At 37.2% G+C, this 16,672-nt stretch overlaps 1 protein-coding gene across 1 annotated transcript; it reads left to right on the top strand.

Moving 5' to 3' along the window:
• The first annotated feature begins 312 nt into the window (after positions 1-312).
• Positions 313-1,143, top strand: LOC117331052 (immune-associated nucleotide-binding protein 9-like). The gene has a single exon (XM_033889645.1). It carries the CDS (start codon positions 313-315, stop codon positions 1,141-1,143), a length of 831 nt encoding a protein of 276 aa, XP_033745536.1.
• The last annotated feature ends 15,529 nt before the right edge of the window (positions 1,144-16,672 follow it).

The following is a 16,672-nucleotide window of genomic DNA, read 5'->3' as shown; positions in this document are numbered from 1 at the left end:
TATTCATCAGCACATTTAAATAGACAGAACACATGCCGTATATTATCGACTCTGTTATTGGTTTTATGAAATGGAAGATAGTCAATCCAGTTCATATTAATGTTAACTTACTGTAGCTAGCTCTAAGCCGGCCACGTGATTTTACAGCTGACATACTTCCCAAAGTTTAGGCCTCATATTATTGATTATTGAATGGTTACAGTTTCAGACACAACCAGATATTTACGGATTGTTTTAATTGGAAAAACTGGAACAGGCAAAAGTGCCACGGGAAACACATTGATTGGTGAACGCGTCTTTGAATCAAAAAGAATGACGTGTGGTGTTACCACGGAATGCAAAGTAGTTAAGAAAGACAGATATGGCGTTACGCTGGAAGTCATAGACACTCCGGGGTTTTTGGACCCCAGTCAGTCTCAAGACGTTTTAGCGAAACAACTGGTATCCTGTATTTGTCTTGCCAGTCCTGGAGTCAATGCCATCCTCTTAGTGTTGAAGGCAGGTCAAAGATACACCGAGGGAGACCTAAAGGTGATTAAGTTAATCAAAGATACTTTCGGCGAAGATTTTGTATCCAGCACTATTGTCGTTTTCACAGGAAAAGATTCACTCGACGATGATGGGAAAGATTTCGAAACTTATAAATCTAAACTACCAACAAAAATACAAGACCTGATTAGGTCCTGTAAAGGTGGAGCCATTGCTATATCAAATAAAGGATCGGCAACTGAAACAGATAAAGCGGCCAAAGGGATGATTACCATCGTCAAAGATGTTGTACGTATAAATGGTGGACAGGACTGTTATTACAGGCCGGCATTGTTCGATCAAATTTCAGAAGAGGTCAACAAAAGAGTCAACCGAATTCTGGAAGGAAATGCTAAAATCGAGGAAAAAAATCGTCTCCTCCAATTAGAAAAGAAGCAATTAACAAGGGAAGATCAGCAAGAACAACGTCAAAATCTTGAGAAAAAAATTCAAGATCTTGAGGAACAACTTGTGGACCACGAAACTGCTCGATTAGCGGCTATTCGGGAAATAGAAAGAAACACGTTTAGACATCTAGAAGATGCAATTTTAGGTGTAGGTATCGTGAGCTTCGTGGGAGCCGGTGCTCTGGTTTTGCTAGCATCTTTGAAGTGACACATTAAAATATATTCCCAAAGATGGTGCAAGGACGTATGATTTTTAAACTTCGGAGTGAATAAAGTGATGTTTTGATGAAGTTTAACGGGAAAAGGTATTTGAAATGTGGTATTTATAATACCAATATAAATACTGCTTTTATGTGTGATAGTGTGTCTCGATATGTCTATATCTAACTGGAATCCGGACTAATATACGTAATGTCAAACATTTACGACTGGATTTTGTTAATTTGAACTCATTTTTTTTTTAATATCTTTAATGGTAATTTTTCATTTCCATGTTTTTCCAAACATCAATTAACTACATGTATATGTTGATTTAGTTGATTTTTACAGACACAAGAAATGAACGCTCTGGGTTTGAACACTCTCCCATTTAGTGATATTTGTGTACTAGTCTTGAACAAGATCAATAATATTATAATATTTATAAAGAGTGAATTATGCCACAATAGGAAGAGGGCTTATGTAGAAATTAACCTGTTGCCCGATACTCACTTATTTCTTTCAATCACTATAAATCAACCGCACACTTAAGCATAAATCTGCACATACATACACACTCACTTATTAACTAATACACATGCTCAAACCACACATTCACAAATACACACTCGCATTACACATTCACACATCGAACCTTACATATTCACACATACACACTCACCCTTACACATTCACACCTACACACTCACCCTTACACACTCATCTTACACATTCACACATACACACTCACACTTACATATTCATCTTACACATTCACACATACACACTCGCAAGTCACGACTCATCTGATGGTTACCCTTTTTCTCTTACTTGGGTGTTGTTTTGGAACGTTTCAATAATCAAAATGGCAGACATATTTGATTTTGACAATAAAAGAAGGATATTGCTATTAAATTCATCTTGGGGGATTTCTCTTTTGACATATGAAATATATGTACATGTATATTATTATTATTCCACTATGTATTCTCCTTTATTTAAGGATTCACGTGCTATTCTGGAAGTTTCATCAATGAATTCACCGCGAAGCGGTCGATGAAACAAATACCAATACCATACTGAAGTTTATCACTTGATAAAATCACCAGAATGACATTTTAATCTCTATAAGTCTTGGTCACAAGCCAAAACTTGAAAATGTTTCATTAACGCAGTGGTCAAATCCTAATTTGGCAATTCTGCACAAACTGGTGTGGGATGACATTTGCCCACAGAATTTGTTTTTGATTATGTTTCACATACATCAAGGATTTATCGCCTTGTGTCATCACATGATATGGTGTCTGTATTTGCGTATGACAGAGAGTACAGGCGCCTCCAACATGTGCACACATTTCGATGGGGTACAGCTATTTCTCATCTATTAGATGAATGCTTGCGTCTCGGACCATATCTGTCTTCTCAGTCTGCAAAACAAGAAAAAAAACGCTCCTTCAGGACAATAAAAAAATACTAATTACACTCATCAGGGATCAGAAATTCAAGTTCAATTCAAAAAGTGGTTGTCAAAATCATTCTTGTAAATTTGAACATGCCTGTTCTGTGACTCGCTGTTTTGATGTACATGCAAGGGGTAACAATGTTATAAAACATTATACTTTTAATGGAATTAGAAATTAAAAAAAAAAAAACCTTCATCTGCAAGACCATCTAACCCACTGTATAAAAAAGCAACATATTTGTTTGGTTTGTTTTTGTTTGACGTCCTATTAACAGCCAGGTCATTTAAGGACGTCCCAGATTTTGGAGGTGAAGGTGCATGACCTTGAGTGGGCCACGAACCTTAACATAATTCCCATTCTCTGCTTCAGTAAAGATTTGTTCTGTTGCTTTTTTAAAATATACATTATACTCTACGAGACGCACAAACTGTATGCCAGAAAAAAAAACTATTTGTCGGCTGTAAGGCTGTAAAGATAGGACTGTACCTTTGTTTATCTTCTCTACACCAGGAGGAACTAAGTTGCTAAGCTATGCATGTTTCCTCTCGCGCTTACATGAATGTCTTAAGAACATTGGAATATATCACACTAAATATTCAGGCCATAGTATTAGGTGTGGAGGAGGCATCTTTTGCACTTGAATGTGGTCAGCCCGCTAAACAAGTCCAGGCTGATTGGCGTAGGGATGCATATAAAAACTACATAGATCCCTCACTTGCATACCGTCAGCAACTCAGCAATTCACTCGGAGAGGCTATTATGGGGAACAAAATTAAGTTCTATATAACTACACTTAACTTGTTTGCATGTTTGAACTGTGATCTGTACAATCTGCGATGGACAGTGACTATTGTTATACCTTTGTACAATGTGGTCTATATGACATTTCTTTTGTGTACATCCCATAGACATGAATGGAAGTTACAGTGTAGTTAACGGCATACGTCGACGTCATCAATGTGATACACAAATGTGGCTGTTGCACAGTTTCGACTCACCTAGTGTATTCTATGGACACATTTATATAATGGCGGAAATATATACATGTATAGTGAAATCTGTCATGTTACACGTCAGAATTATGACGCCAACTGTAAGTGGTATCGTTTTCAAATCAAAACGTTGTCTTTCACTGGAAGGGAACACATATTTCATTCAAGGAAAAGCTTTCAATTAACATTTTTATAGGGTTGTCCTTCCTGATTCCATAGATAGTCTGGTGATTCCGTGTATCGTTTTAACATAAAGATGATTTTGCCTGAAATAAATAGAATACTGACATGATACAGAAACTATATTTCAATGCAAAATCAAATTAACGATGGCAAAATATAAACAGAAATATAGATTTGCATGGAGATTCCCGAAAAAGTACAAGGACAATCAGACCAGGGGCTCCGGAAGAGTAAGAGTCCTCTGCTCCATCGACGTCACCTGACATACAGATCTAGGTCAAATCCGGGTTACGTCACAATCTCAAATTAGAGTCAGTGTGGTGAATACTGAACCACCGGGCATACCAACAAAAATTAAACACGTCTGACGTCATATCGCATTAGGAAACATAAAACATCTAAATGAAAGGAAGTCAGAGAAATGCTTCATAAAATAAAATTCAACTTTGTTATGATTTTTCAAAATTAAGGTTGTACACTTAGTTGTTCCATAAATTTTGCACTATCAGATTTGAGTTTCCCAAAATTCAGCAACTGCATTTATTTGTTTAGATGCTTTCTGAAACCCACGGCCGCTGTATTGATTTGTTTATCTAAATAATGCATACAAACAAAATGATATATCTAATAATCATTGTATTGTCTTCAAATTGGTCATGAATTAAAAAGTCAAAATATATAAAGATATAAATGGAGATTCCAATATTCAAGGGATTGTTTAGTATAGAGTCCTAAGACATCAGACAAAACTGCCGATGTGTCTACAAGCTAATATAATTTACCGACTGAATTCCTGTAAATTGTGATTGCTAGATGTCGTCGCAGATAAAAAATTAACCTTTCCGAAACACTTGGATCTTCACTGTTTTAGACCTTTATATCTGTAAGCTCCTGGACCTATTCTTCTGTAGATCATTTTTCTGTATAAACACCTGAACCTTTTATCCTATCAACCTTTTCTGTGTAAACACCTCGACCTATTCTCATGTAGAACTTTTTATGTAAAACCACCTGGACCTATTCTTCTATAGACCCCTTTCTGTATAAAATATGGACTTATTCTCATATAGTCCTTTTTCTGTGTAAAATCTGGACTTATTTCCCTATATACCTTTTTCTGTGTAAAATCTGGACGTATTCTCCTATAGACCCCTTTCTGTGTAAAATCTGGACTTATTCTCCTATAGACCCCTTTCTGTATAAAACCTGGACTTATTCTCCTATAGACCCCTTTCTGTGTAAAATCTGGACTTATTCTCCTATAGACCCCTTTCTGTGTAAAATCTGGACTTATTCTCCTATAGACCCCTTTCTGTGTAAAATCTGGACTTATTCTCCTATAGACCCCTTTCTGTATAAAACCTGGACTTATTCTCCTATAGACCCCTTTCTGTGTAAAATCTGGACTTATTCTCCTATAGACCCCTTTCTGTGTAAAATCTGGACTTATTCTCCTATAGACCCCTTTCTGTGTAAAATCTGGACTTATTCTCCTATAGACCCCTTTCTGTGTAAAATCTGGACTTATTCTCCTATAGACCCCTTTCTGTATAAAATATGGACTTATTCTCATATAGTCATTTTTCTGTGTAAAACCTGGACTTATTTCCCTATATACCTTTTTCTGTGTAAAATCTGGACTTATTCTCCTATAGACCCCTTTCTGTGTAAAATCTGGACTTATTCTCCTATAGACCTTTTTCTGTGTAAATCCGCCTTTGTTTATATTTTGCCAAAGTTTGTGTTCGAAGTAGGGATTGGTTGAATGTTGTCTTTTGTTGTGTAAATATTGGGGATAAAGACTTACTGTTCCTGGATATTTCCATCATGCGATAGCGAGCATCGACGCTTTCAGGACCCTGTGACATTTGTTTCGCAAACTTGTCCTGCGAAAAAGAAGATATCAGATATATACAGCTGCATCACTGTAAATCCATGCTTAATAGATTTGTCCAAAAAATATAAGAAATGGCGTCACAATAGGAAATTACAGTCATTTACATATCTACTTGGTGTTATTAAATCTGTATTTGTAACACATTATATCTGGTGGCGTAATTATTATCTTTATAGAATAACTCTTTGATTGGTTCTCTGTGTTCAGATTCAGTTTAGATACCTTATGTGATATTGAATCACAATTTGAATTTAAAATGTGATACGGTCCTAAATGTAGAAAATACATTTTCTGTTTCAAAATGCAATACTTACCAATAATACGCCCGTAGCCTTGTTATAGATGCTTAGATAAGGTCGTAACACGTAAAAATGAAATACGTGCATAAGTAACTTCCAGCTTCGTTCCCATTTGGATCCATTGCTGACAAATAAGCCATCACCTTTTGAACAGATAGAAATGAGTAATATATTTAAAACATAAATAAACTAAAACACTGGAACAGACATTAAAGCCCCACCCCCAAAGAAATATATATTTAAATGTAGTAATGCTGTCCTGAGTAAAAGAAGTGATCGGATATATACAGCTGTGTCACTGTAAATCCATGCTCAATATGTATATGACCCAATTACGTAAGATATAGCGTCATAATTCGAAATTACAGCAATTTACATATTAACTTTTATTAGTCCCCTGCCGTTTGAAAAACGGGGGGACTATAGGTTTACCCTCCGTCCGTCTGTCTGCCTGTCTGTCTGTCTGTCTGTCTGTCCGTCTGTCAGTCTGTCACGCAATAGTTGTCCGGACAACTCCTCCTAAAGTACTACTCCGATTTTAATGAAACTTGGTATACATGATCAGTATAACATGTAGTTGTGCATCCCACATTTTTTTTTCTCCAAAAACCAATTTTCAAAATGGCTGCCGACTTCTCATTGGTTGAGACTTGTCCGGACAACTCCTCCTAAAGTACTACTCCGATTTTAATGAAACTTGGTATACATGATCAGTATAACATGTAGTTGTGCATCCCACATTTTTTTTCTTCCAAAAACCAATTTTCAAAATGGCTGCCGACTTCTCATTGGTTGAGACTTGTCCGGACAACTCCTCCTAAAGTGCTACTCCGATTTTAACGAAAATTGGTATAAATGATCTGTATAACATGTAGTTGTGCATCCCACATTTTTTTTTCAAAAATTCATTTTTCAAAATGGCTGCCGGCTTCTCATTGGTTGAGGCTTGTCCGGACAACTCCTCCTCAAGTACTACTCCGATTTTAATGAAACTTGGTATACATGATCAGTATAACATGTAGTTGTGCATCCCACATTTTTTTTTTTCAAAAATTCATTTTTCAAAATGGCTGGCGGCTTCTCATTGGTTTAGACTTGTCCGGACAACTCCTCCTAAAGTACTACTCCGATTTTAACGAAACTTGGTATACATGATCAGTATCACATGTAGTTGTGCATCCCAATTTTTCTTTTCGAAATAAAACATTTTTCAAAATGGCCGCCGGCTTCTCATTGGTTGAGGTGTGTCCGGACAATCCTAAAGTACTACTCTGATTTTAACGAAACTTGGTATACATGATCAGTATAACATGTAGTTTAAAAAATGGGAAATAAATAGTTGCACTCCTGGGTAAGGCAGGGGACTTTGTATTGCTGCTGCAATACTATCCATCCTTGTTAAATCTGTATTTATATCAAATTATTTCTGGTAGCATTAAAACGATTGTAAAGAAATTCTTTGATTGGACAAAGTATTATCCTGTGTATTCATATTCATTTTAGATTTTATGTGATAATACTTTGAAATGGATTATAATTTGAATCTACAATATGATGCGGTCCTGTTTGTCGAGAATACATTTTCTGTTTTGAAATACAAAACCTACCAATAATAAGTTCGTAGCCGCGTTGTAAAAGTTCATATAAGGTCGTAGCACGTCAAAATGGAATGCGTGTGTAAGTAACTTCCGGTTTCGTTGCCATTTTGACCCATTACTGACAAGCAAGCCATCACCTTTCCGAAAAACAGAAATAAATCAATACTTTCGAACATAAAAAACAAACAAACAAACAAGCACTGAAACAGACATTAAGGCGATTTTGTAGCAAACTCCAATTCATTATAAATTTCGAAACAATGCGAATTAATACGAAGTTCGAAAAATAATACAACATATTTTGTTCAAACATATAACTTCCTCTGACAAATAAGAAATGCTAAGCAATCAAAGATAAAATTATGTTCGATTCAATTCAATGTGTGATATGTGTAAAGAATTAATGTTGGTAATCAGAAATGTCCGTGGAGGGTAATTAGATAGCGTAAAGAAGTGTGCTTATGAACCCTCTCAATTACTTCTTTTCAGAAGGGAGTAATATCTGAAATATGTATTTTTGGTATGAAAAAACACCTGTATGGTAAGAAGCCACACAGGTACAGCTGAATTGTATTGTGGTAAAGACGATCCAATAGTACAATATAATTCCAGCTGATACAATGTATGAATTCGAAAAATATGAAAGAAAGAATATCATTTATAAATGTTGAAAGGGCAATGTAATAAAATTAAACATCCCCATCCCGTTTATGCTTCGTGGAACAAAAATGAGTGAAGTGAGGAGAAAGGGTATCAAAGTGATGAAAAACAATTTATAGCCAGGATACCAACTTTTTGACTGAAACAGTATCAAACAAATAAACATATTTTGGTACGATAAAATTTCCTCCTTGAGAAATAGTGTAAAAATGCTGTACGGTTCTCCTCTGTCCTTTGGTTTCGGTGCCGATAAATTCAGAATGGTCGCGGCAGTATCTGGACGTATGGAATTAAGATTTGGTATAAAGGAAAGCCAGAAAACGGTCATCTTTTTGGTGATATTCTCTACAGATATCGCTACTGATTCAGTGATTGATTTCGATGTCAATCTGTAACTTAAAAAATCAAATATTTATCAGGTTATGAAAAGCTTTCGGCGGTTTCCCATACTTCCACACTGGGTGTGAAATTACATGCCAAGAATGAATATATGTGAAATTCGTAACAACAAAAACATGAGATACATTCCCCCGACAAGTACCAATATAGGTCAGTGTGAAAATGCGACGAAGACCGGTCAAGCTTTCTTTTCTGCATGTCAAAGGTCAAAATCCATGTCAAAGTGACCTATGTTTGACACAACACATCGCCTTACTTCGGTGAACCAAAACTCAATCACGAATTGCCTTAGTCAAGTAGTGTGACTTGTCGATCACTTGGATGAAGAGTTTTGTGACTCAAAGTGTCATCGACCCTAAATAAAGTCTTTATTATTATCATGTTATATTACAAGCTAACCGGTAATAAGTATTTATATATGAAAGTATTTGAAATGTTGCCATATCCATCCACTTAAAGAATCAATATAAAAAGATATTGTGTGACCAGTAGCATTAGATTCTAATACATTTTAATCTAGGGAAAGCATGGTCTTTCGTTGATATACATGTGCAGTATTTTTCAATCTATAGTTACATTATCTTTAACATTATAATATCTCTGCAAGAAGGTAGAAAATTGTAGTAATCAAGACGAATATGCCGTGGATAATATAAACATTTATTATGAAGTGTTTACGAAAGGATACGATCGTAACGTTGACCTGTGGTCAGGGTCAGCTGATCACGAGGAAAATAGGATCAGACCTGCATACCAGTCAATTTTAAACAAAGATGCACTGTACATGAGAAGTACAAATATTCTTAATAGAAAAATTCCGCGGATTAGTAATTAGATCGACTATGGTTGGGAAGATGAATTATTATACGACCATATCTGTAACAAACTGTTAAACGAAAGTAGGTCTATCTCAACTAGGTAAAGCAAATACTGCTATTTTCGCAATAACTGTTCGTTTTACTTGATACGATAGCTATGAACAAAATAAGTGTTATCTTCCGTTGTATCTAAGCACATTAGTGTCTCAAAAAAATGCGAAAATAATCCGGTATAATGTTCAATGATCTTCTGTTTTTATTATCGTCATGCATATTTTCCGGGTCACATTCTAATAGCATGTGGGCTTCCGGTTACGTCATCAAATTCATTTCCCACGAATTTATTGGGAAATCTAAATCAACACTTGAAATGAATTAAATGAAATGGAAGAATCAAAAAAATGTCTAAATAGAAATATTGTGATCAGTATTTAGTGCAACATTAAAGTTTCATCGTAAATAATTGCAACGATTCGCTAACCCAGAGACCTATATACTAAAAGTAATTGAAATCAAATTATTCTAAAATTTACATTTCGTTTCTATTATAATCTTAGAATTTGTATTACAAGATCGTTTAGAAGCTTTGCAATACTAACTCTTTCAAACGCCCAGATGCTTTGATTTGAGCAAGCACTGGACGAAGTCTGAGTGTATACAACCCCCCAAAAAAATAGATTTCTTTTGAAGAGGCAATGAGGTCTGATGAGAAGTGTGATTACAGATCTAGTGAAAAGTATGGGTGTAGGTCTGGTGAGAAGTGTTAGAATTTTCATGAGAAGTGTGAGGTCAAGTCTTGTGAGAAAAAGAGGAAACAGACTTGGTGGAAAGTGAAATGTTGAGTCTGATAATAAGTGAGGGAACGGATCTGATGAGAAATGAGAGGATATGTCTGATGAGAACTGAAAGCAAAGGTCTGATGCATGAGAGGTGTGAGGACAGGTCTGATAAGAAGTATTCGGATATGTCTGATGAAAAGTGTGAGGATAGGTCTCGTGAGAAGTGAGAGTACAGGTCTAATAAGAAGTGAGGGGACAGGTCTGGTGAGAAGTGTTTGAATTGTATGGTTATGTTCATGCTAGGTATAATTAAAGATATCTATTTTTGCTATGTGGACATTCATACTGATGCCATTTAATATGCTAGTTACAGCATACGAACTTTGATTATATACAATTTTTTTCTTTGGAAAAATCTCATCTTGATGTTGATAAGATTGTCTAGTAATGATATTGTCATGTAATGATCTTAATGTGTTATTCAATGTTCAATACATGAATGAAGAAGACAATTAACAAATGTTATTTGAATAAAAAATTGTGTCAAGAAAAATGAAAAGAAGTGGTGACAATGGCTTTTGGCTTTAGAGGAAACTCTGGCTACTCATTAATAAGTCTCATCAAGGGTCTTTGAAGTTGAGGTTACGTTATCTTATAAAAAATATTTTGGTATTGATACACTACAATGTTAAGATGAAAATTTAAAATGAATGCTTGCTTGTTAAAGCAAACAATTTTAATCACAGATTTGGAAAAGGTAGGAAATATTGTTCATACTTAAGAAAAGGCAAGAGATAAAGGCCTAACACAGCATTCTAGAAAAGATTATTATATCATTGCTTCTTACTCTTACAACATCAGCAAGTCCATGACAACACAGAAAAGTCCATGTATTAATTGTAACAGAAACATGTACACAAACAATATTATAAGGAGTGAAATAGATGTTGAAAGCTTCATTCCTGCTTTATAGTCAAATTGCCAAGAATCAGATTATTATATATGCAATAGATACAGGACTTAAGATTGTTGCGAGGAATAATGAAAAGAAAGAGAACGTATAAAATAGACTTAATTTTATATCTTCATAATGTGTTTACACAGTCTGTCATAACTGATTGAGAAGAACATATTCCATACCTGCTTTCAGCTTATTTATGTTGTTGCCATTTTCTGTCCAGTGCGTAGCATCTCATCTTCAATAATCAAAGTTTTATTTTCAAAATTTATTTTCATGACTTAACATTTATCTAGGCCTGCAATAGAATTAAAACTTTGTATCTACTAGCCTGACTGACCCTTCAAACAAATATTGCCTGTTTTTTGGGTTTTTTTTACCTAAAATCTTTATGTTTTTCCTGAAATGCAAATTTTTGTTACCATTGTGTAGTTCATTCCCGTTTAAACAATTATTCTGGTCAATGATATGTGTAAAGCGATAAATTTCACTCAAAATTCATATATCTACAGGTTTTGTTTTCCATGTTACCTTCTCTTCTCTTTATTTGTTATTATAAACAAGCAAGCTTTCAAATTATTGTGTGTCGTGTTTTAAGAGTAGTCAATGAAATTGTATATGGGTTCATGGCAAGTCAATGGTAGTGTATATAGTTATGGCGGCATCCACCAAACACAAATTTATTTGTCCAATATATCAGATTTTCTTGTCGGAAAAAAATGGGAAATATTCTCTGTAGTTATATCAATTGGGAGAGATTGAATTGACTATTTTCTTAATTTAAAAGACAACAAAGAAAATGACATAGGTGGCCAGTGCTGGGACAGTCTTTAAATGACAGACGAGGTTAATTAAACACAAAGCTTAAAATGCCAAGGTTGAAATAGAGGTTACACAACGAGTGGTTGTTGGATATGGAATTAATTTCACACGAGTAAGTTAATTTTTAAAAGTTACAAAAGACACGAGCTTTAGCGAGTGTGAAATAAATTCCATATATCCAACAATTTCGAGTCGTGTGACCTGTTTCTACCACAATAATATCGGCTTGAATCAAAGGGAAACGTGGCCAAGTATAATTTCGCGTATGCAAATAAAGTGTACCGGTGACGTCCGGGACCCGGTGATGTGACGTCATTAGATTATTGATGACGCCAATAACAATTGCAGCTTGGGTCAAAGTTCACCGTGTTAGCCAATCGAAATGCGTACAGAGTTTATACCACGTGTGGTATAAACAGATTGTTAATCAACAGCTGTGATGATTAACTGATGGTCTGAGAGTTGAATAACACGGCGTATTGTAGTAGAATACAAAATAATGAATCTTTGGTTAGCAAAGAGACTAAGATAACGAGGTTCGAATGTAAACTGTAATGTGTCATTTCTTTTGCTGGTTGTCTTCAGCAATATGGGTATGCTCTAGTGAGGTAACATTAAATATGGCATCTGATCCACAGTTCCAAGATACTACCACAAGGAGGCAAACATGAACATACCGCAGTCTCCCAAAACATATATTAATAACCAAAAAAATATTTTTTTAAAGAAGTATCTCACTGTAATTCTGCAAACTATTAGCTGCAATATAGTGTTCGGCTCTGCTTTAGAGGGAACTGCTATAAGCTTGATTGGTTGGGGTGATTATTATGAGTACAACATGTAGTAATCCTGATGTCCCATGTCCGATCCGTAGTGAAGGCATTGAAATAAATTCAACTGATCTTGTATCTTGTTATAAACAAGAGGCCCATGGGGCCTGTATCGCTCACCTGGTTGGATTAGACCAAATGTCGAAATAATGCTCATATTCAATTTGTTTTATTTGTAAAACTCTAACAATGCTATATATGGTTATAGTGTGGGAATCCGAACTGCTTTAAAGATTAATGAAGTCCAGACTCTCTAAGGCCTGAAAGACCTCAAGAATTGTTTATAGAACATGCATTCATCACTTTATGACTAGTAGCGATTAAAGGAATTACCTCTATTTCACCTATTGGGCCCCACCCCTTTGGCCCTTCGGGGGTCAGAGTCACCATTTATGCAAAATCTGTTTCCCTTCCCCAAGGATGTTTCGGACCAAATTGGGTTCAAATCCATTCATAACTTTATGACTAGTAGTAGCAATTTAAAGGAATTACTTCTATTTCCCTTATTGGGCCCCACCCATTTGGCCCCTCCGGGGTCAGAGCCACCATTTATGCTAAATCTGTTCCCCTTCCCCCAAGGATGTTTCTGACCAAATTGGGTTCAAATCCATTCATAACTTTATGACCAGTAGCGATTCAAAGGAATTACCTCTACTTCCCCTATTGGGTCCCGCCCTTTTGGCCCCTTTAGGGTCAGAGTCATCGTTTATGCAAAATCTGTTCCCCTTCCCCCAAGGATGTTTCTGACCAAATTGGGTTCAAATCCATTCATAACTTTATGACTAGTAGTAGCAATTTAAAGGAATTACCTCTATTTCCCCTATTGGGCCCCACCCCTTTGGCCCCTCCGGGGTCAGAGCCACCATTTATGCAAAATCTCTTCCCCTTCCCCCAAGGATGTTTCTGACCAAATTGGGTTCAAATCCATTCATAACTTTATGACTATAGTGATTTAAAGGAATTACCTCTATTTCCCCTATTGGGCCCCGCCCCTTTGGCCCCTCGGGGGTCAGAGTCACCATTTATGCAAAATCGGTTCCCCTTCCTCCAAGGATGTTTCTGACCAAATTGGGTTCAAATCCATTCATAACTTTATGACAAGTTGCGATTTAAAGGAATTACCTTTATTTCCCCTATTGGGCCCCGCCCCTTTGGTCCCTCCGGGGTCAGAGCCACCATTTATGCAATATCTCTTCCCCTTCCCCCAAGGATGTTTCTGACCAAATTGGGTTCAAATCCATTCATAACTTTATGACTATAGTGATTTAAAGGAATTACCTTTATTTCCCCTATTGCCCCCCCCCCCCCCTCCCTTGGTCCCTCCGGGGTCAGAGCCACCATTTATGCAAAATCTCTTCCCCTTCCCCCAAGGATGTTTCTGACCAAATTGGGTTCAAATCCATTCAAAACTTTATGACTAGTAGAGATTTAGAGGAATTATCTCTATTTCCCATATTTGGCCCCGCCCCTTTGGCCTCTCGGGGGTCAGAGTCACCATTTATGCAAAATCGGTTCCCCTTCCTCCAAGGATGTTTCTGACCAAATTGGGTTCAAATCCATTCATAACTTTATGACAAGTTGCGATTTAAAGGAATTACCTTTATTTCCCCTATTGGGCCCCGCCCCTTTGGTCCCTCCGGGGTCAGAGCCAACCATTTATGCAATATCTCTTCCCCTTCCCCCAAGGATGTTTCTGACCAAATTGGGTTCAAATCCATTCAAAACTTTATGACTATAGTGATTTAAAGGAATTACCTTTATTTCCCCTATTGCCCCCCCCCCCCCCCCCCCCCCCCCTTGGTCCCTCCGGGGTCAGAGCCACCATTTATGCAAAATCTCTTCCCCTTCCCCCAAGGATGTTTCTGACCAAATTGGGTTCAAATCCATTCAAAACTTTATGACTAGTAGAGATTTAGAGGAATTATCTCTATTTCCCATATTTGGCCCCGCCCCTTTGGCCTCTCGGGGGTCAGAGTCACCATTTATGCAAAATCGGTTCCCCTTCCTCCAAGGATGTTTCTGACCAAATTGGGTTCAAATCCATTCATAACTTTATGACAAGTTGCGATTTAAAGGAATTACCTTTATTTCCCCTATTGGGCCCCGCCCCTTTGGTCCCTCCGGGGTCAGAGCCACCATTTATGCAATATCTCTTCCCCTTCCCCCAAGGATGTTTCTGACCAAATTGGGTTCAAATCCATTCAAAACTTTATGACTATAGTGATTTAAAGGAATTACCTTTATTTCCCCTATTGCCCCCCCCCCCCCCCCCCCCCCCCCCCTTTGGTCCCTCCGGGGTCAGATCCACCATTTATGCAAAATCTCTTCCCCTTCCCCCAAGGATGTTTCTGACCAAATTGGGTTCAAATCCATTCAAAACTTTATGACTAGTAGAGATTTAGAGGAATTATCTCTATTTCCCCTATTGGGCCCCGCCCCTTTGGCCCCTTTAGGGTCAGAGCCACCATTTATGCAATATCTCTTCCCCTTCCCCCAAGGATGTTTCTGACCAAATTGGGTTCAAATCCATTCAAAACTTTATGACTAGTAGAGATTTAGAGGAATTACCTCTATTTCCCATATTTGGCCCCGCCCCTTTGGTATCTCGGGGGTCAGAATCACCATTTATGCAAAATCTGTTCCCCTTCCCCCAAGGATGTTTCGGACCAAATTGAGTTCAAATCCATTCATAACTTCATGACTAGTAGTGATTTAAAGGAATTACCTTTATTTCCCCTATTGGGCCCCGCCCCTTTGGCCCCTTTAGGGTCAGAGCCACCATTTATGCAATATTTCTTCCCCTTCCCCCAAGGATGTTTCTGACCAAATTGGCTTCAAATCCATTCATAATTTTATGACTAGTAGACATTTAGAGGAATTACCTCTATTTCACCTATTGGGCCCCGCCCCTTTGGCCCCTCGGGGGTCAGAATCACCATTTATGCAAAATCTGTTCCCCTTCCCCCAAGGATGTTTCTGACCAAATTGGGTTCAAATCCATTCACAACTTTATGACTAGTAGAGATTTAGAGGAATTACCTCTATTTCCCCTATTGGGCCCCGCCCCTTTGGCCCCTCAGGGGTCAGAGTCACCATTTATGCAAAATCTGTTCCCATTCTGCCAAGGATGTTTCTGGCCAAATTTGGTCAAAATCCAATAAGAACTTTTTGACTAGTAGCGTTTTGAAGCAAATGTTGACGGACGGACGGACGGACGGACGGACGGACGGAGGGACGGACGACGGACGCCGCGCCATGGCATAAGCTCACCGGACCTTCGGTCCAGGTGAGCTAAAAACGACAATGGCCAATATAACAAAGTGTAATCAATAACCAACTCCATTTGCTCATTGTCTTCATAAATGCCAGTATGGGCACAGGGCCACGTTACTATCTTATTTTTATGTAAACACTTGGTAAAATGTATAATGTCTTTTTACCCTATGACTCATAATTAACCCGACACGCTTGATCTGTCTCTTTACCATATGCTTCATAACTCGTAAACCTGCGACAGGTTATGAGTCAAACGGTAAACAGATATGTCAAGTTACCAAAGTTGCTGCGCATGTTGACATAAAGATAACGTCTTAGAATCAGTTTTAGAAGGTTCAGAATGAATCTATCTCTAATGAAGAGTCATTGTTGATAGGTCTGTCATGGTAAGTTCTGCTCGAAATAATACCATTGCCAGATTGATTTACAACACTTGGTCCTGTTTCCCATGCTTTCAACTCTGTCATTCTTTGATTTACAGTAAATAATATTTATAACGGTTTTCAGCATTCTGCAATGACTTTCGCTTATGAGTGTTATATTATTCTTGGTCATCGCAGGTTCT

The sequence above is a fragment of the Pecten maximus genome, chromosome 7, assembly GCF_902652985.1.
Source record: "Pecten maximus chromosome 7, xPecMax1.1, whole genome shotgun sequence".
Taxonomy (NCBI): domain Eukaryota; kingdom Metazoa; phylum Mollusca; class Bivalvia; order Pectinida; family Pectinidae; genus Pecten; species Pecten maximus.
This window is presented reverse-complemented; position numbering and strand designations above follow the sequence as displayed.

What these genes read in the sequence shown, in the direction of transcription:
- LOC117331052 (XM_033889645.1), top strand. Translation starts at nt 313, where the DNA reads ATGACGTGTGGTGTTACCACGGAATGCAAAGTAGTTAAGAAAGACAGA.